This window comes from Nansenia antarctica, assembly GCF_963989245.1.
Source record: "Nansenia antarctica genome assembly, chromosome: 6".
In the NCBI taxonomy this organism is placed as follows: Eukaryota; Metazoa; Chordata; class Actinopteri; order Argentiniformes; family Microstomatidae; genus Nansenia; species Nansenia antarctica.
This window is the reverse complement of record NC_137676.1, coordinates 37,139,766-37,161,433: the sequence shown is the minus strand read 5'-3', so window position 1 is coordinate 37,161,433 and position 21,668 is coordinate 37,139,766. Positions and strand designations below refer to the sequence as shown.

The window sequence follows — 21,668 nt, the reverse complement described above, 5'->3', positions numbered from 1 at the left end:
GTCATCAAAGCCAAGTCCCCCCCAAGACGACCAGCCCCTCCAGCTCTCCACCACCGATGTTTACCACAGGCTGAGCAAAGTGAATGTATGAGAAGCTGCTGTCTCTGATGGCATTCCTGGCCGTGTGTTTTTCAACCTGCCACTGGCCCAGGCAGTTGTCCCCATGTGCTTCAGTAGGTCAACAACCATTGTGCTGGTGCCAATGAATTCTGCTACAGCGGGCCTGAATGACTTCCGCCCCGTTGCGCTCAGCTCCATCCCCATGAAGTGCTTCGAGGGATTGGTCCTGGGCCACCTAAAAAGTCTGCTTCCCCCCACCCTACACCCTGACCATGAACACCGGCGTGCCACAGGGCTGTGTGCTGAGCTCTCTCCTCTACTCCCTCTTCACCTACGACTGCATGCCGATGCACGGCTCTAACACCATCATCAAGTTCGGAGATGACACCAAAGACGAGTCGGCCTACAAGGAGGAGGTCCAGCAACTAGCGGTGTGGTGTGCTGACAACCTGGCCCTCACCACCAGTAAGGCCAAGGAGATCATGGACGTTGTGGACTTCTAGGGGCTGCATACACTCCCCCATCTACATCAATGAGATGGAGGTGAAGCGTGTTCCCAGCTTCAAGTTCCTAGGTGTCCACATTCTCAAGGACCTCTCTTGGACCCTCAACTCCTCTTCCCTGGTCAAAAGGGTGCAGCAGCGCCTATACTTCTTGAGGAGATTGAAGAAAGCCCAGCTGTTTCCCAGGATTCTAGCAACTCCTACCACTGCACCATTGAGAGCATCCTCTCCAACCGCATCACAGTGTGGTACAGCAACTGCACTGTGTCCATCCAGAAGGTGAAAACCGCCCAGCGCATCATCGGCACCAAACTCCCTACCATTGAGTCCCTCCAGGCAGACCGGTGTCGACGGAGGGTGGCTGGCAAGCATCATCAAGGACACCTCGCACCTTAGCCATGGTCTGTTTGATCCCCTACCACCACCAAGGTCCTCAGGTCCCGTACCAGCAGGCTCCAGAACAGCTTCTTTCACAGAGCTGTCACTCTGATGAACAATCCCCCCCTCCTACATACACTCTGTTGAACAACCCCCCCCCACCCCCCAACATGTATCAGTATCCCCCCCCCAGTCACTGTGGACAACCAATTTAGCCTTTGCACTACTGCTGGTTGCAGACACCCCTGGTCAATGTGAACACTCAATTACCCTTTGCACTACTGCTGTTTACAAATAGCCTAATACTACCGTTGCACATACCATATTATTGCACATTGCACATACCTCTTTTTGATATAGCCTCTTTATACATCTGTATACACTATACTGTACATTGCTACCTTACCTGTACATAGCTACTACTATCCTCTCCTGTTTATACCTCTAACTACCGTACTTGCCATACTGTACCTATCACTATCATGTTTTATATCACTATTGGCATTTCTGGTTAGATGATGAACTGCATTTTGTTGTCTGGTATTTGTACTCTGCAATGAAAATAAAATTGAATCTAATCTAATATAATATAAACCATGCCATTGAACATCATCAGATGTACTATATGCTAACACAAAGTGGCTAATTTTATTGGATTTTCATCTGGAATTGCTTGAAATGTCTGGATTTCTTGACTTGAATTTCCCAGACGTCAGCCTTTGCCACACAAAGACCTTAAAATGAGTCACTTACCCAAGCAACAACAAAAGAAAACACAAACACACACACCCCGCACACACACACACACACACACACACACACACACACACACACACACACACACACACACACACACACACACACACACACACACACACACCATTTTGACTAAAGACCATTGCTTTACTTTCTTGTGTTGTGGTTAGAGGGACAAGTGTATGGCAAGTAATCACCCATAAAGTAACATTTCAAACACAAGTTTAAATGTAAACACCTGTGAGAAAGGGGGGGGGGGTGTGTCATGATTTGTTCAACAGATGGCAACTCTCCAACATCTCTCTCTCTCTCTCACACTCTCTTTCTTTCCCTACCTCTTCTCTCATTCTCTGTCTACCCAATTGCCTTCCCCTCTCTCCCTCTTTCTCTCTCAACCTTGCTACCCATCCCTATTCTCATTCATTGCCTACCTATCCATCTCTCTCTCTCTCTCTCTCTCTCTCTCTCTCTCTCTCTTTCTCTCTCTTCTTTCTCTCTCTAGCCCCTCTTTATTCTTTCATTCTCAGTCTACATATTGCCCCCTGTCCTCTCTCTCTCTCTCTCTCTCTCTTTCTACCTTTTCCTTACATTCATTCTCTGCCTATTGCCCCCACCCCTGACCACCCCTGACCCCCCCCCCCTATATTGTCCCCTCCCTCTTTCCCAATATCCTTATTATTTTCTTAACCACAAAGAGGTGAAACTAGATCCTCTGAACTCCAGTAACTCCAGACCTTGTCCATTTGTCCACCACGTGAAATCCTTTTGCCCAGTTTGCCCTTTGTGTGTTGTTAAGGTCAGGACTAAGAATAACAAGCACATCAACGGACCAACTACGATATGATGCCATTACGCCACAAATGGAATATGAATGGGTCCAAATATAGCGACGCATGAATCACAAACGTGACGTCGTAATCTCTCTAATCTGTGATACTGTTCAGTAGCTGATGGTGATTGTGTTGTCGCGTGACTCATAGTCGTGTGATTGATGAAGTCCAGCTTCAGAGTTCAAAGCGCAGGCTGAGCGCTGTGCAGAAGGGAGGGCCCTGAGCCCTCTCCCCTTCCCTGTCTCTGTGTGGGAACTTTGCCTCGGTCGCGGGAGAATTCCAGGAAAGGGCCAGGAGATGCACTCTGTTCCTATGGTCCTAGGCTCAACTTCCCCCCATTCAAATCCACACGCTCGAATTATACCAAAACACTCCGCTCTGATTCTAATTGCAGATGACAATGTCCTGTGGACAAGCTTCAATATAAACCAAGCCCATGTTGGTCCATGGATATATACTGTACTGTAACGGCTTGATAAACGTTTAGGTTAGGCTTAGAAACTGAATGTCGGTTATGTCTGTGTAAAACCAGTGTATGCTCATGTTAAGTAGATTAAAGGCAAATATATATCCTTACTCTTATGACAGTTCACTTATATTGTACATGCTGCCTCTCTCTCTCTCTCTCTCTCTCTCTCTCTCTCTCTCTCTCTCTCTGTCTCCACACACACACACACACACACACACACACACACACACACACACACACACACACACACACACATTAGAACTGTACTCTTTGGTGCGGTAACACTGGTTATTTCTCATCTACTTGTGACAAGTTCAAGTAGTAGGGAGAATCTGACTGCATGTTTGTCCTTGGGCAGTAGTCTTTTATTTGCTCTTGGTGTTCTGCATAAGTAGTAGTGGCCCTCTCTATTTAATGAATATGTTTATAAGAGGCTGTGAGGCTTGAGGCGAGCTCCAGTAATTGATCCATGCAGACATTGTCTAATTTTCTGTGTCCACATTTTGACACTGCCTTTAATGTGGGTCTTTAGAAGACAAAATTGGCTACATCGGAAGAATGAAACATACAGTAGGCTACACACTACAACACTACAGTATGTATTAATTCATGTTAAATGCTTAAGTTTCAATCTCTCTTATGCAAACAAATGCAATGAAAGAAGGTTGTCGGTCCCTCTTTGAATGTGAATAGTACTTAGTAACCAGGCGGGCATCCATTGATTTGTAAATGTGCCAACTTGTCTCTGCTTTCACTGGTCTTCCACCTCTCTCTGATAAGCCTTGAAATTTGATCCCAGTGTCCCTTCTGCTCTGACCAGCTCCAGTCCTCTGTGTGGTTGGCTACTGGACAATGTTGTTGCCAAATTTCTTGTGTTGATGTAAGAAAACAGATTATGATATGTTACCATTTTCATCCACAAGAGAACAAATATGTATAAAATGGTAACATAGTGCTTAGAGAAATGATGCCTATAATTTTCCAAAGTACACGCTGAAATAAAGGAACATATTTGTTAATGTTCAAGAGCTGCATATTTGTATTGATCACTAAGGACTTTTTTTTTTAGAAGGCTTAACGCGGACACTAGTTGGTTAGACACAGTTAGGTAGACTACAACACCTATACGGGACGAAACCAACTGTAAAGGAGGCACGTCCGTCGATAAATGCGTATCTCTTCAAAAACAATTCTATTATATTAAGTGATGTTAAGAATTTTCAAATGCATTGGTAGCTTATAACATTGACTTCATGAAAGCATACTTTAGGAGCGTCTTTTTCTGTCGCGAAGATGTGTCCTTGCCGTTTGAACCCCCCTTAAACATTTTGGTTTCGCCTCAGCAAGCCGAGGCTGCGTTCGTAAATTTGCTCTGGAAATCAGATCACCACTCATGGAATACCTCTCGTCCAATAAAATTACTCGGTCGCTCTATGACGTTGAACGCAGTGTGCGCTCCGGCTCTCTCAGAGCAAATTTACGAACGCAGCCCGAGTGTGCTGAGTATCTCAACCTGAGAAGCCAAGCCAAGTGGACCAGAGCCGCAGCTGTGCGCTGAATGTGATAAGAAGAAACACTGGGACTTTTAATAAGGATTTCAAGAACTTTCATTCACGTTTCATCTTCTGTTTACGTGAGCGCGTCGGGGTATGTTTGTTGCGCTTTTACGAGCTTTATGGGAGTATGACTTGAAAAGGATTGATGCATACATACCTGCGTTATTATTACATCGATCATCATCGCGCTGGCCTGAACCCTTTAATCTTCCCAACTGAGTTGTAATGTTATACCATCGGAGGGGTTGAATAGTTGATCAAGGTAAGTGGCAGCCTTTCACAGCGGAATTTATACTATCTGAAAATATACTGCAACCCATGTTGTCATTTTAAAATAACCATCTGATGGGTTATATCAAGTAATTATGCTTATCAAAAAGTTGCTTCAATACCTTTCTCGACCATTTGATGTCCTAAAGTCAATAGTTTATTCTCTGATATTTTACATTTGGTTCATATGCCAGTAAACTATAATTTGCAATTGTTCTGTTTTTGTAAATATTATGTTTTGGGTTTCCATTGTTGATGGTTTCAGAAGTGTTGTCTATGGGACAACTTGCTGTAACCTGAGAGGATTGAATTGGATCTACTGAGTCTCTAGCCAGTCGTCAGATACAGTATAGTAAGTGTCTGGTACAGTAGGCTGTCTATGTGAGAGCCCTAGTAAGATTGACAGAGAAAAAAAACATTGTTGGAGAATATTGATTCTTTGACAGTTTTTTTTTACTTTCTTAAGCCTCCATTGTATTGTGCATGGTAGCCTACCTGCTGCTGGTTCTGTAAGGCATGTCTATGGCAGTGCATTGTTTGTCTATGCAAGTGGACACCAGATAGGTCAGCATACAGCAAGTCCTCCCTCAGAACCCTCTTTATTTCCCAGGCCAAAGGATTCGATCTATCCTCTCATCATCGTCATGTCTGGAGTCACTGGGCTGTTTCAAGTCTGTAAGGATTAGTGAGGGGAAATGTAGACGTGCTCTCCAAAAAGAACACAGTGTAAGATACCCTAAGACAGGGTGAGAGACCTGTCAGAGAGGAAACCCACTCTATGAAATATGAAAGTGCAGACGTTACCTTGACTACATGTCATGGCTCTTGGCAACAATACCAGGTTGGTCATTGCATACAAATAAGAACTCCCTTGTAACAGATATATATTTTAAAAAAAATGGGAGCCTTACTTATTTGAATGAATCAGAACATTGTAGTGTATTAACTAAGTATTCAGAGTTCTGAGGGCAAGAGACATGATTAGTGTGTGGACTCTCTGAACTGTAAGTTGCTTTGGATAAATGGTGTTTTGTATGATTAATTTGAATCCAGGAAAGGCCCTGTTATTGACACATGGATGTTGCTTGTATTTCTTTTATTATGCAATTAATCTATAAATGTGTAGGTCCACATGTGTTGTTTTACAGTAGGTCATCTTGTGAGTTCTCGTAAGGTGTTTTACTAGATCAATACGTCAGTCTCTGTCGCTGTTCGTTCAATCTTAGTCCAACACAACCTTTGACCTGTCTGCCTTAAACCCTTTAACACCTTGAAGAGCTGTGGTCATTCCTGGTTGTCCACAAACACAACCTTTGTTCAGGAAACATTCCACTAACAATTGAGTGTGTTTTTGTGGATCCTCCTCACAACACGTAGAAGGCACACAGACACAGACATATCCTCGCACTGCCTTCGTATAGGCTACATGCCATAAGACTTGTAAGACTTGTAAGACTTATAAAGAGATGCAACCTTGATTCCAGACATTCATTTCTGCACTCTGTCTTTCCTTTCATTTACAATGTACATTTCAAGTACAGGCTGATAGCTGTTGAAATACAGACCTTGGAGAAGTATGGTGAATAATGAAATGTCACATCTTTACTGTTATTCATTTTGTCTCACCTCGCCTAATTGTTTGATATGGTTGTCATGGCTTCAGCAGCAGTGTACCACTTATCAACATTTATGGCATGGAATTGTGATGTGTGTTGTCCTGGACAGTCGGGCAGTGTGTGGGCAGGGTTTGTTGACTGTCCTTGTGGAGATTACTGAGATGTTTGAAGAGCTACCTAGAGACCAAGCCTCCATTAGAATGAAAAAACTTGTGAGCAGACACATTGTCTTCTCAATCTCTTTAAGGGCGTTCCCTTGGACAGAAGAGTAGGTTATATGAAATATAAATAGGCTACTTCTAGCCTGTTTCGGTGAGGAGAGAAATGTCAAGCTTCCCTTACCCCTCAACCCATAACAAACCAAAACAGTTCACATTCTCTTGCATTTACATCTTCAGTAATGACCCTTGAGTGGTAAATGGCCTGTAAGCTGTACGGCTTGTCTTAAGTGCTCAACTGATGGACAATAAGGGAGAAACCTGTGGTGTGCCTGCTAGACTAGTGTTAGCCATCATGTCAGACAATAGGATGGGATTCAGCTGTAAATTCTGGCTTTGTCGTCCTGACGTCTCCCTCCGCTTGCTGTGGCCAAGGGCCGTTAGTCTGAAACAGTCATTCATGAGACGGCAGCTGTGATTCTGACACACCTCTCGGCGACTCTTTCTCCTTCTGTGTGTGTGTCTCTTTTTTGGTGACTCTCTTTCTCTCTCTCTCTCTCTCTCTCTCTCTCTCTCTCTCTCTCTCTCTCTCTCTCTCTCTCTCTCTCTCTCTCTCTCTCTCGCTCTCGCTCTCGCTCTCGGTCTCGGTCTCTGTCTGTCTCTGTCCCTCTCTCCTTCTCTCTCTCTCCCTCTCTCTCTCTCTCTCTACAAACACTCACTTCTCACCTGGCTCTCTCTTTCTCTCACTCTCTCTCACCCCGACACATATGCACGCACGCACGAATGCACGCACACACACACACACACACACACACACACACACACACACACACACACACACACACACACGCACACACACTGTGTCATTTCAGGATTCACTGTAATGCAGCACTTGTGTCCATGGGGAACAGTGGTCAATTCCCTCCCCAATCAGCTGTTTTTTTTAGTACCAAACAGCCACAGCCCAGAATGAAGTAGTCATCAAATTGATAGATGTATAGACCTGAAAACATTTCCAAAACAACCAAATCTGTTCATAATTGTTTTTTCTCTGAACTAACTTATGTTGCTGGACATCAGTACAAGCTTTATACATATGAAAGCTACTTGCCACTACATGTCCTATGCTATATGCTTCTACAGAATGTTAGTGCTGCATATTTGGTCTCTCACCTGTGTGCAAATTACATAAGCCCACTGGAATGGCAATAAGCTCACTGGAATGACTCTGCCCAGTGAAAGCTATGCTCCGTCAGTAATGTTAGGGGAAAAACTTGGGACGCATCACATATGCTTTCACCTGTGTGTGTACTTTGTTGACATGGCAACCATCCATGTGATTTATCAGTGACTATTTGGATACTACTCTTCCCAGGTTGTTTGCATACAGCTTGTCTCGATAGTTTGGGCTTGGGGAATGTGAAATGACAAAGTCCTAATCTTTGATAGCTGATTTGTGCTTGGTGGAGAAGAATGTTTTTGTTAAAACAAATAAATAATGGCCTTGATAGTGTCATATAAGTCATATAGTGTGTGTGTGTGTGTGTGTGTGTGTGTGTGTGTGTGTGTCTGTGTGGGTAGCAAGCCTCAGGACAACACGATGTAGCAACAAAAAAGTTGACCGTCTTATCTGCCAAGGCACCTCAAACTAAGAGTGCGTGCGTCAGTGAACTATCGACTAAGCTGAAGCTCTATTTTTTGCTTTGTGATCTGTTTTGTCTTGAGGTTTTCTCTCTCTCTGTGATGTTGTGTTAGGCACAGCATGGGGAGGGGGAGGGGGGTAGATACATAGATGGATAGAGACTGCAATCTGCTCAAAATGAAGCTGATGCAGCCGTTTCAGCCCAAACCCCCAAAGGAGCTCAGCAAACTCAGTGCACAAACTGGGCCTCTTCTGGCCTTTGTCGCACTACAGGGCCGACCCAAACCGTACTGTGCTGGCTCGGATGTTTTTTTTTTTTCTCACATATTTTTCACATAGTTAGAGCAACCGTGGTGGATGCGTAACCAGGCCAAGCACAGTTCAGCTCACCTCTGCTTGGCTCAGCACAGCTCTGTGATGGGATTAGGGTATTGGCTTCCACTGTGTCTTTTGGTGGTTGATACGGTGTCTGGAATACAATGGTGTTAGCTTTGAATATGGTTTGAGGTGATAGGACTGGTTGTGGGGATTGACTGTGTCCTGTCCTCTCCCTGCCCCCCCCGCCTCCCCCTCCTCTCGTCTGTCCAGACTCACCATTGGTTATTGGTTACAGAGCGGGCCAGTGTGGGGCTGGTGCCAGTACCACACACACACACACACACACACACACACACACACACACACACACACACACACATACACGCACACACATGCACGCGTACGCCTGCCTCCCTGGCTGCCCTACAGGCTTTGAATATTCAAATCCGCTCCGATTTGCATCCATGTGACTCCAGCTGCACCCTCTCACTGTGCCGTTCATGTTTTAATTAACTCTCTCTCTCTCTCTGCATTTTAGCTGCTGTGTATCTAGAATGCCCACTGTCTGTCTGCTTATCTCATTACATCCCTCTGAGGCATCATGGGGATATATATATATCATAACTAATCACCCATTCACTCCTCTCTCTCTCTCTCTCTCTCTCTCTCTCTCTCTCTCTCTCTCTCTCATGTCTCTTCTCCCCACTGTTGCTCCCATTCATCCTCTGCCATCCCTTTGTCTTCCTCTCTTTCATCATTCCAGACTGCCCTCATTTCTGTATCTCTCCATCCATCCATCCATGCATCCATCCATCCATCCATCCATCCATCCATCCATCCTCCAACCCTGCTGTCTTACGGGCCTGGCCTACATCCCTCTCTCTCATTTAGACCCATGTTATAGCTCCCCCTCCCTTCTTTCCCTCCTCTCCAGGCTCTCTTCCTCCTCCTCTTTTTCCCCCCATCTGTGTGTAATACCTTTATGTTTGACTTAACACCGTTGTGTTCTTAGTGGCTACGTTCCACATGTTCTCGTCAGTCAAAAATGAAAGCAAAGCCATAAATCCTGTCCAGGTATCAGCTTGCTGTGAGTATTTCTGCTGCGCTGGGTGGGGTGGGGGGGTGGTGGGGGGGGGGGGGGGGGCTTTTCATTTGTTTGTTATGCTGTTTCTCCACTACACCTTCTTTTTTCTTCTGCAAAGCCACGGTTTATGGAACTCTATTGACCAAAGATGTTCTAGTAGAATCCCCTTTGATACACTGTGGCAGGGTTGGTTGGAATGAGAGTTCAGAAGCAGACACAATGTTCTATTGTGGAATGCCCGAGCTTTGTGGTGTAATAAGCAACGAGGAGCTGGTTTGATGGAGGCCACCTCCCCTCCGCCTCCCCTCTGCCTCCGCCACTATGTGCCTTCCAGACATAGGGGAGACTTCTGAGAGGGGGGGGGGGGGGAGAGTGAGCATGTGCCTACCAGATGTGCAGGTAGCTACTGCTGTGCTCCGAGCCCCACGGGAGGGATACACTTATTGACGTGGTACTAGAGCATAACAACCTCTGTACCCCCTGACTTTACCATGTCAAGATCGGTAGGAGGAGAGAGGAGAGTTTGACCATGTCAGTTAGGATAGGTAGGAGGAGAGAGGAGAGTTTGACCATGTCAGTTAGGATAGGTAGGAGGAGACGAGAGTTTTACATGTCAGTTAGGATAGGTAGGAAGAGAGAGGAGAGTTTTACATGTCAGGATAGGTAGGAGGAGAGGAGAGTTTTACATGTCAGGATAGGTAGGAAGAGAGAGGAGAGTTTTACATGTCAGGATAGGTAGGAGGAGAGGAGAGTTTTACATGTCAGGATAGGTAGGAAGAGAGAGGAGAGTTTTACATGTCAGGATAGGTTGGAGGAGAGAGGAGAGTTTGACCATGTCAGTTAGGATAGGTAGGAGGAGAGAGGAGAGTCCTGAAGTTGGGAGTCGGGATGTCAGTTTGAATGTGGAGCAAAGGGAACCAGAGAGGGAGGGCCAGGTCAGGTTGAATCGTAAAATATATAGGCTATATCTCTTTCATACCAGAAAAAGTCTTGTACTGTATCAACATTTACATTTTACATTTTGGCCATTCAGCAGATGCTTTTGTCCAAAGTGACTTACAACAATGAACACAACAAAGGCCTAAGTTCTGGGCCCAGGACAGTCCGGACGGATTGTATGGCAGCTAGTGCTGAGGCACAAACATGTACATTTCAAGCCTGCAAACTGTGACACTTTAAATAACGTGAAAAAATACTTTTGTGCAATATGACAACCCTAGTTGACTATCTGTGCAGTATAGTACAGTGGATTGTGTACATAGCCTTTATTTATGTAAACCAGCTCCTTACCTTCTTGTGATTTTATTCTTTTTCTAAATGTGTTTTTTTTCCCTTTCCTAACACCAGGGGAGCCACCCCTCCTAAATTTCGTTGTTTGGTACCTGTACTGTAGCAATGACAAATAAAGTCCATTCCATTCCATAAAAGCTCAACAGTCTCCTCTTTTAAAGCTTTTTGGTATATAAACGTCAGAGGTTCCGTGCCCATTTTGACCACAGCCATTGGACTGCTGTTTGACATCTTCAAACACTTTATTTTTCTATTGTTTGGGATTTGGAGAGGTTCTGATCTGCCCCTCTGTGTTCTGGCTGATATTTACAACGACGGATTAGCCTGTTGTCGAGGTCGTCAGGCTGACAACGTGCCTGTGATGACATTCTCAGCTGGAGCCATACACCCGCCCTCAGCTTCGTCCATCTCTTCTCTCCAGACCAGTCTGGGCAGGGACGGGACGGCTGGGACAAACATATGTCGTCGCCTGTCCCTCCTGTCTGTGACAGCTGCCCTCCGCAATGTACACAGAACACGACACGGGTCATCTCAGTCATACCAGTTGCTTAACACTTAACATTGCATAGCCATTGTTCCTATATGTCCATATACAGTAGATCATTACTCTGTAAGTAGAGAGATTGAGGTTTATGAGTTCTTTATGACTTCCTTAATACATGGTAATTGCACACGACTCTACGGGTTGTTACTTTAATCTCGTTACAATACATGTTTTGTGTGATATACACTCACACAATAAGACTTTATTTGGAACACTAATATTGGTATATTCTTCATGGCATTGATTCCACAAGTTGTTGGAAGCATTCCTTTGAGATTATGATGATTGCATCACACAATTCCTGCAATTCCTGCAAATTTCCCAGGTGCACATTCAAGCTGTGAATCTCCTGTTCTACCACATCCCAAAGGTGTTCTATTGTGGCGCTTTTCCATTGACCGGCTCGGCACGGCTCACCTCAGCACGCGTTTGAACAGTTCTGGGTACGAGACGTTTTCCACTATACAGGAACGACCCGGGACTGTAGGAGGAGCTATACAGATCAGCGGGGGAAATGCGATAACAATTATGTCAAAATGCAGCACTATCGTGCACAGATCAGCCTTACAACATGTAACGTTAAGTGCCTGTTACTTGCCGCTTTCAGTTCTAGTAGACTAGTTTAGATCTCGCAACCAGGGAAATGCCGACATGAAATGCCGACACGATTCTATTTTTATTTCTCCTGACACGTTGAGCACTATGCTTTTTTTTGTTGGTGAACTACCGTAATAAGCCTAAAAAAGTTCAGAAAGTGCAACTTCTCTGCTTTCAGAAACTGTTTGAATTTTTTAGATTGGGCATATAGTTAATGAATTACGATAGTTTGAAGGAACGCTGTAAAATCCTGTCTGCGCTGCCAGCTCCGGTTTCGGAGCAAGACGCGAATCTATCGGCATTAGTCAAATACATGCTCACATCCAGTCATCCGCTCACTGCTCTCCATCAAAAATGGCACATCCATCAATAATATTACATAATAACAACTGCTCTGATTAGATTGCTTAGATTGTTTAATACATCAACGGGGGGGGGGGGGGAAGCGAGATGAGGGAGCAAGACGCGAATCTACCAGCATTTGACTGCCGCTGGACTGAGGAACAGCATAGGCACAGCACATCGCCATAATAGCGATTTTTTTGTTATGCTTGTTGTAAATAAAAGTTCTATGATGCATTGAAATGACATTAAACTAAGATAATATGATGGTTAGCATAATCTTTCTAATCTTTATTAATAAGTTATTACAGAAACAGTAAGTGACATTTTCCGAGAGCGAAATCTGTTGTGGTATTTAAAGATGGCGGTTAGCGAAGAAATCTATGAACATGGGATGACGATTTCCATTGACCAATCAACGGTGTGCAGCGTCACACGTCACACGCAGCCTGGCAAAAAGGTACCTTTCGCTACCCATCCCGAACAAGAACTATTTTGGATTCAGATCTAGTGACATGGATGGTCATGTTCATGAAACCAGTTTAAGACAACTTTTACGTTGTGACATGGTGCATTATCATGCTGGAAGTAGCCATTAGAAGATGGGTACATTGTGGCCATGAAGGGATGCACATGTTCAGAAACAATACTCAAATAGGCTGTGGCATTCAGGCGATGATTGATAGGTATTAACAGGCCCAAAGTATGCCAAGAAAACATTCCCCACACCATTACACCACCTCCACCAGCTTGGACTGTTGACAGGTGTTACAGGTGTTCCTAATAAAGTGTCCAGTGAGTGTATGCGTAATATAAAGTTTGAGTGACCCCAAGAATGGTGTCGAAAATGCTTCACTGACTCGCCTGGTACAGAGAGGTACCAACATAGGACTCCTGTAGAAACGTGTAGCCTGTTTTCTTATTTATTTCTGTGCTGCAGTGCTTTCTAACCAACCACTACATCCTGATACGACCACTGCCCAAGGCTAGCGTCATAGGAGATGCCATAGGCCGGTTCATGCTGCATATTTATGAGTGTTGTAACAAAACAACTCAACTGGCGTGAATTTGTGTTGTTGCTGGGGAAAATACTAACTCTGTATGTTATCCAAACTCTACTCTTTGTGCACGCACGCACGCACACACACACACACACACGCACACACACACACACACACACACACACACACACACACACACACACACACACACACACACACACACACACCCCATTATTCTAGGAGTCTGGCATAGCCTCTTATTGATTGGTGAATTTCAGAGATACAGTGTCTTCGGAAAGTATTCAGACCCCTTCTCTTTGTCCACATTGTGTTGTGTTATAGACTCAATTTAAAATGGATTAAATTAAATATAATTTGCCATCAATCCACACATACACAAATTGTTTAAATGTCAGTACGTCATCAATCCACCAGTCGTATCAGGAAGAGTAATCTAGCTCAGGCCAGGGGCCATTGGTAGTCTCAGTGATATAGACTATAGAACTTTTATTTTTATTTGTATATATATATATATTAAAATAATTTTTATTTATTTTAATATATATATATATATATATTAAAATAAAAGTATATATATATATATATATATATAGACAATGGAGAACAGAGAGACAGTACAAGGGGGGCAGTAGAAGTCATAGGGGACACAGTAAAGGGGAATAGCGGGTGTCTCAGGAGACCCAGTGCTGGGGGGTAGTGGATGTCTCAGGAGGAGCAGTTATAGGGTCTCTGATTTGCATAGGAAACAATTACACAGATTAGGATGTCACCACCAACTGAGCTTATTTCCCTGCCAGTGAATTGCCAAATTATTTTAATTTAATCAATGTTGTGAGTCTATAACACTTTTTTCAAAATGTTGAAAAAGTGAATGGGTCTGAATACTTTCCAAAGGCACTGTACTACAATTGCCTTGTACCTTGAGAGAAAAATGTGAAGTATACAACATTGAGACGTAAGCAGCATATTCTTGTATTCTTTGTAAACCTATAGAGAGTAAAGTATGTATGTGTTATACAACAGACAGTGAAAAGGATATGACATATACAGTATATATGTAAGTACATGTGTTCAGTCCATCTGGTGTCTGTTGGGGCTCTGCTGCTCCTCCTGCTAGTAAGAAGAACGTGTGGTGCCCTCCCCCCTCCACTCTGCTAGTCAGAAGAACGTGTGGTGCCCTCCCCCCTCCACTCTGCTAGTCAGAGGAACGTGTGGTGCCCTGCCCTGCCCCCCCTCCCCTCCCCCCTCCACTCTGCCAAATGGGTGGGTTATGCCCTTGAGAGAGGGAGGGCAGGGCAGATACTTGGCTTGACAGTTTTTCTGGTCACATTGGAGGGACTCTGGGGAGGTGGTTATGCATAGGGGGGGTGACATGGCCCTCCCTCTCTAGCTCTCTCCCCTCACCTGACCTTGTATCGTGGGGTTGGGCACATGTTCGATATGTCAGTCGGTGACACGTTCTTCATTCCAAGAAGCACGGCTGCGTTCGGAATTAGATAGGAAATTCCAAACACTTGCATACTGCACGACTAATAGCTGCTTCACGTTTCATATGCGCTTTTGAGTGAATGCAGTATGACATCCTGGTCTTTCAAGCACACTAGACAGCCACTCATACTGAGCATGGAAGTCTGTCATTTTAGGCAGAGCCCATGGGCCCCAATTTGATTCAGAAAATAGTGCTGAGCAGAGCAAAAAATACCCTACAACTCAGAATACTCTAGAGCAGCGGTTCCCAACCTTGGGCCGCGGCCCACTGGTGGTCCGCGAGAGTACTGCAAGTGGGCCGCCAAATCATAAGCAAAAAAATGGTTTTATTGACGTTTTTTTGTTACAAAAACGTTTTAATTTTAAAAAGATAAAAAATCTTGGATTGAACAGCCTTGATCGTATTGTGTGTGGTGTGCGCCGATATTTCCATCCGAAAAGAAGAAGTCAGCTCGCTTCTTGATTGGCTACATTCCATCCCGGACTCGCGAACAGGGTTGCCAGATGGGATCGACATTTTCCACCCTAACCACAGTCTAAAACCGCTAATTCCACCCAAAAAACCCGAGCCCATCTGGCAACCCTAGTCGGGAGTCGGGAGTTGCCCACACATAAGGATGTTTGGTCGTAAATATTGAACACATACAACATTTACGATCTTGGTATTTGATCACCTGCTATATAAAACATCGCCGCTCGGCTTTAATGGTTTAACCGCTATTTTTATATTATTTTTTTGCCACGCTCCCTCTAGTTTTGGTCAAATTACGTCATTGTTTTGAGCGCTCGTGCGCGTTTCATGCGCGTGCACGCGAAAAAAGAATCGCGCGCGCTTTGCGCGCTGCTGAGTGGGCCGCGAATACTGGACATATCGGTAAAGTGGGCCGTGAGTCCTAAAAGGTTGGGAACCGCTGCTCTAGAGAGCATTACTTAATTTTAAAAATGTTTTTATTATTGTAGCTTGATTTAACAATGGTTGTGAGAAAACTGTAATTATTCAATCATTGTTTAAAATCATGGAAATGCTAAACGCAGTATTCTCATTGTATTCCCATTGGATTATTCCTCATTGTGTCTATTAGAAATATGACGGTAGAGATGGCCGACTTTGCCCCAATTTCACAAATTTCCACTCATGCAAATCGAGGCCCCTTGTCTTTATGGGAAAAGGTCCCATTTCAGTGACATCCCTGGATGTGCAAGCTCCAGTCCTGTTTGTTGAACTAAAGGGCATGGACGAGCTTCCTCAGGGGAACTGGAGGAAGGTGCGGCATGTTTCATCCACTCCTTCCTCTCTCTTATTCCATCATCCCAAGAGTCTCTCAGTCTATATAGTCAAAGTATGAGAACAGGAGCTTTAGAACATGGTACTGCTGTCTATGAAACCCAATAAATACTTAAGTGATAAAAAAAAGAACATGGTACTGTATGTCAGGCTCATCTCACCCCGTAAAGAAGACCAGCAGGGAGCTAGGGGGTGGAGGTGGGGGTGGAGGTCTTATCTCACATAATTAGGTTTGTGACACCTCAGTCAATGACACAATAGAAGGACACAGGGTGTGTAACACTGGTATTGGCATGGAAATGTGTTCACAATGCTAAAGCAGATTTATCCCTTTTGAGAATTATAATGGTTCATCTAAGAGAATTCTAACTGTAAGTTGAGTTCTGCTTCTAATTCAATCAGTTTATTGCTGTTTTATATGGCTATTGGTCCATTTTATTGCCACCTAAGTCAATGATGGGTTGTAAACGAGGAAATTACACTGTTTATCTACTACAGTGAATGGTGTAATTCGATCTAACCGTGTGAGGCAGCTAGGATCCCCAGTGCAGGCTTACACTGCAAGCACAAAGGACAGGTCATAGAATAATATACTCTGCAAACCCCAGAGGGGTTCAGTACTGAGAAAGCGTATGTAGTTTTCATATTTTGTTATGTTGAAGCCTGTTATGTTGAAATGCATTTAATATATACTGTATACTGTAATATATATATATATATATATGATCTACACAATCTACTCCACACATTCAAAGTGAATGTAGAAATAGTTAAAAATGAATAACCAAAATGTCCTGTGTGACAATTGTAAGGACTCCATCTGTGACAAGATCTGTCCATCAGTGCACAAAAATAGTGTTTTTATTTATTTATGAATAATGATGTATCTCTCTGAAAGGTTACTGTCAGTCATTAAACAGTGGATAGTGTGCACAAGATCAAGCCATTCCTCCAAAGTGAACAGCTGGAGAAGAACGAAACATTGTAGATGTGCCGTTGTGAAGCCAATGGTGACTATGAAAGAGACACAAACCTCAAATATTAAGATCACAAAAAACTATCCATGGGTCAACAAAAGTCACTCCTAGCCTATATGACAGAGGCCAGATTAAAACCATTCCTTAAAAAAAAGACTAATTCCTGCAAGACTTCTCATTCCTGTGTTGAGTTTGCCACACATCATTGCCACATTCTTTTAAGTGACACTGCCCCCCCCCCCCCGCCCAAGCTTTAAATCAGTGACAAATCTAACAAAGTGTATTCCCATCATCATCCCTAGCTTCAAGCATGATAATGGCAGGATCATGGTATGAGGTCTGCTACAGGGACTGAAAAGCAGAGACACAGTCTGAGTGAACCTGCTAACCACTGGGGTAGAAACCTTCCAGATTCACCTTTCAGTTGGGAAACATAAGAATGGCCTAACACAAAGAGTCAAAAGTATGAGAATGAATGTGAATGATGGTGAGTGTCCCATTTACAGTATGAACGTAGAGCAGGTTGAATCTGAGGGGAGACTAAAACATTACTGTCCATCAACAATCCCCAACCAACTTCATGAAGCTTGTGCAATTCACCAAGAAGAATAGGTGAATATTTCCTGTTGGTCGAGACTGAAAAGTCGTGAAAGCTGTAAGTGCCCACAAAGGAGCTTTCAAGAAGTCCTCACTCAGGTTTCACATGCTTAGTCACACAACACATTTCCAATGTTTAATTAGTTTTCAAAAATGTACTTAGAAAGTGTCAAGAATGTCGGTCCGAATCGCTTGGGAAACATTTCAAATGAAATACTTTTTTGTGAATTTCAGGCTACAATACAAAACAGTAGAGCCATGCAGGGGTTGACTTACAGTACCTTCTCCCTGAACCATGGCTATATTATAGGAGGACTCTGGCAGAGTACAGACAGAAGGGGCTATGAGCGGAACCCTAGAATTGTGTTGGTTTGAATGTGGCCATCAGGCGCTCAGTGGTTGACTGGAAGGTGCCAGGGCCATGCTGTGAGCTGGTTCTAGGAGGAAACATTTGTCTCCCAATGACAACCATTTGGTGTGTGCAGGACCACTGTGGTGTCATTAGCTAGCCTACCCAAATGTGTTGGTTTCACCAGCTTTCTTTGTCATTGTGATGCTAGAGACAGGGATGTGTTAAAAGACAGCCTCGGGACCTATTGCCATGGGCAGGTTCTGCCACAACACCATTCATGGCAGTGAATGGAGAAGGATCTACTATCACATGGATCTGTTATCATTTTGAAATCATGATTCTTGCTAAGCGTTGTGTGTTTAGCTCCTCACATACAATTTTGCATACTGCAACAGGAGAAACCTGTGTATGTGTGTGTGTGAGAGAGAGAGGGAGAGGCGACCATGTGGAAGTGCAGCTGTATCCACATGCCCTTGTTAGGGTGGGATTAATCACTACAGACATGCTCTCCTCTCTGTGTGTGTGTGTGTGTGTGTGTGTGTGTGTGTGTGTGTGTGCGCGCGTGTGTGTGGGTGCGTGCGTGTGTGTGTGTGTGTGTGTGTGTCTGTGTGTCAAGCCCCGTGGGACCAGCCAGGCCGCGCCTGGTCCAGGGCACCAAATCTGCTGAGTCCCCACTTTATTGTTGCAGGGCAGGGTGGAAGATTCCAAGTGTTAGTCTGTCCCGCCTGCACGGCTGAAATAGATTTTTGTATTGATACAGTATGACTGTAAGACTGGCGTTTCCAGTGCTTGTGCTGAGGTCAAATCAAAGTTTGTTGGACAAGCATTATCACATAGACTCAATCATGTGATGATGTGTAAATAATATACATATATATGATACGTTTTACCACCAGCAAAACAGATTAAAAACTGGAAACACATAAATGAGTTAAACAGGGTCTGTGGATTTGGGTGTAAAAACCAAAAGCAGAGGAGTGGACAGGCTTGGCCTCAGTGTGGGATCATGTGGAGGGCTGGGTTGCAGGCTCTGACATGTGAGCGAGGACACTGGAATGCCAGGGGAGCAGAGGGGAGAGAGGGAGGAGTGGAGGCCATTTGTCATGCCATTTGGTTCAGTGTGGCTGTTTGGGATGACTCTTTATGACATTATGTCTGTCTGTCTGTCTGTCTGCATGCCTGTCTGTCTGTCTGTGTCTGTGTCTGTGTCTGTGTCTGTGTCTCTGTCTGTCTGTCTGTCTGTCTGTTTCAGTCTCTCTGTCTCTGTCTCTGTCTGTCTGTCTGTCTGTCTGTTTCAGTCTCTGTCTCTGTCTCTGTCTCTGTCTGTCTGTCTGTCTGTCTGTCTGTCTGTCTGTCTCTGTCTGTCTGTCTGTCTGTCTGTCTCTGTCTGTCTGTCTGTCTGTTTCAGTCTCTCTCTGTCTCTGTCTTTGTCTCTGCCTGTCTGTGTGTCTGTCTGTGTGTCTGTCTGTCTGCATGCCTGTCTGTCTGTCTGCCTGCCTGTCTGTTTGTCTGACTGTCTGTCTGTCTGTCTGCATGCCTGTTTGTTTGTCTGACTAGCTGCATGTCTGTCTGTCTGTCTGTCCGTCTGACTATCTGTCTGTCTGTTGAGCTAGTCATTGTGGCTCATATTCCATCATTTCACACCCAAGTATGTGATTCCACAACACAGAATCAGCACATTCAAAAATGTCAACCTAGTTGCTGAGCATTTTGACAGTTGAATTAAGCAATATCACACGAGAGGGAGTGTGTTATACTGAATATCAGCACGGCTGTGATTCGGTCGTAGGTACGAGGCCGCAGGCCGAGTACAGAAGACGATCATATTATAATCATGATATTCAGTATAACAGCACAACCTCGAGTGTGATATTGCTTTTATACAACAGTTCTACAGCGCGATTTATTAGTTAACAGTAATAAGTGACAACAGATTATGCTTTGTTTGTTTATTTAATCAGAAAAATAACCAAAAAATAGTTCCGCAACTGAACTTCAAATGGACTGTTGCCTAGTAACCTGAACACAAACATGTAGTCTAATTAACGGTCATTTAGTAGAACATCTGTGCGGCGGAGTGATACCGGTACATATAGTTAAAAGTCCCAGTGCTGTTATAGCCTACTGTATATCAGCACTCATGGAATGCCTCTTGTCCAATCAAATTACTTGGTCGGAACTAACTGTTGTATAATGTACAGTATAATGCCGTATAATGATGTGAACAAAGGTGAAAGCTTTAATGAGATGTACATTCCTCTTACCATAGTTTATCGCAGCTTGGTGATTTTAATTAAAAGCAATGTTGTCCCACATTGACTGCAAGAGGCACTGAACACAATGATTAATAGTAATTTAAGCCCTTTACAGACATAGTTCCCTGTAATTTACATGAAATCCCAACCCGGGACTGCCAGTGATTTTCGCCGTTCATTAGGTTTAGTCAAACCTAAACATGATAGTAACTCACAAACAAAAATGTTTACACTTAACTAACCTGTACGACTTTCAGTGAAAACGTGAAACATTGCGTCAGACATGCGTAACCCTTGTGCCGGACCAGGCAATGTTCATGTGCATTTTCAATGGAATTACACAAGGTCTTTTCTTGACCAGGGAAATTGCCTGAGCAGATTTCCGTTCACACATGCCCCTTACCAGGTAAATTCCATGGAATTTAATGGGAAAGCTCTTATGTGTGAATGAAGTTTTAAATAACAGACACACCGCGTCCCTGAAGGGAACCTGCCCAGAACGGGAACGTAGTCATTGCCTCCCTAGCGGCGGCCGTATAGCCTTATAGTCCCTGAAATACAACACCTTCTCAACCCACCACCATGTGTGGAGCATTTGTGCCTTCATCTGTCAACTCACTCACTTTCCTCTCTTCTACCTCCGCCTGACCCCTGTGTGAGGTACTAACACACACTTCCTGTCATGTAGATCATCATCATGATCATCGTTATGCCCTGATCTTTACTATTGTTGCTTCTTTCCCTTTCTCTCTCTCTCTCTCTCTCTCTAGCATATCATTAATACAGTATTTCCTTTCTATTTTCCCTCTCTTTTTGATAGATCGTCATTACATTGCTCTTTCTTCTATTGTTGTTATTGTTCTTTCACCGTGAGAGACTAACCTTAAGACACAACAGCTGTTGTCGCAGGCTCTCTGCTTGTTTTCTCTGGGGTTTATTGTGTTGTGTGGTGATCAAATGAGAGGTTAGCCACAGACCTTAATTGTTTTTTAGAGAGGCTTCTCCCTCAGCATATTTTATTTTTTGGAGGATTAGTAAGACCTGTCAAACCCTAACAGGAACCAGACATGACAGGGATAATGATTGTTTTTGTGCTAAGTCAGGGATGACCAGGAGAAATGAAAAATGTCTCGGGTGTAGAAAGCTGCAACCCTGTGTGTTTAGTGGAACTTGTGGGATTTCGGGATAGTTGTTTTGCAGGATGTGGGTGAGTGGGTTAAACAGTTGTTTAAAGGCCGTAAAACAACACACAGAAGGGCTGTTTAGTCTCGTTGTGTAC

General features: G+C 44.0%; 1 protein-coding gene across 1 annotated transcript in view; it reads left to right on the top strand.

The window, feature by feature from the left end:
• Positions 1-332: 332 nt before the first annotated feature.
• ccdc120a (coiled-coil domain containing 120a) overlaps positions 333-21,668 on the top strand; it is a gene marked incomplete at both ends in the record, with an annotated part of 34,655 nt that continues 13,319 nt past the window's right edge. The window contains 2 exons of the mRNA XM_080534397.1: positions 333-548; positions 693-920. Coding sequence (XP_080390523.1) covers positions 333-548; positions 693-920 — 444 coding nt within the window. The remainder of the gene's footprint in view (positions 549-692; positions 921-21,668) is intronic.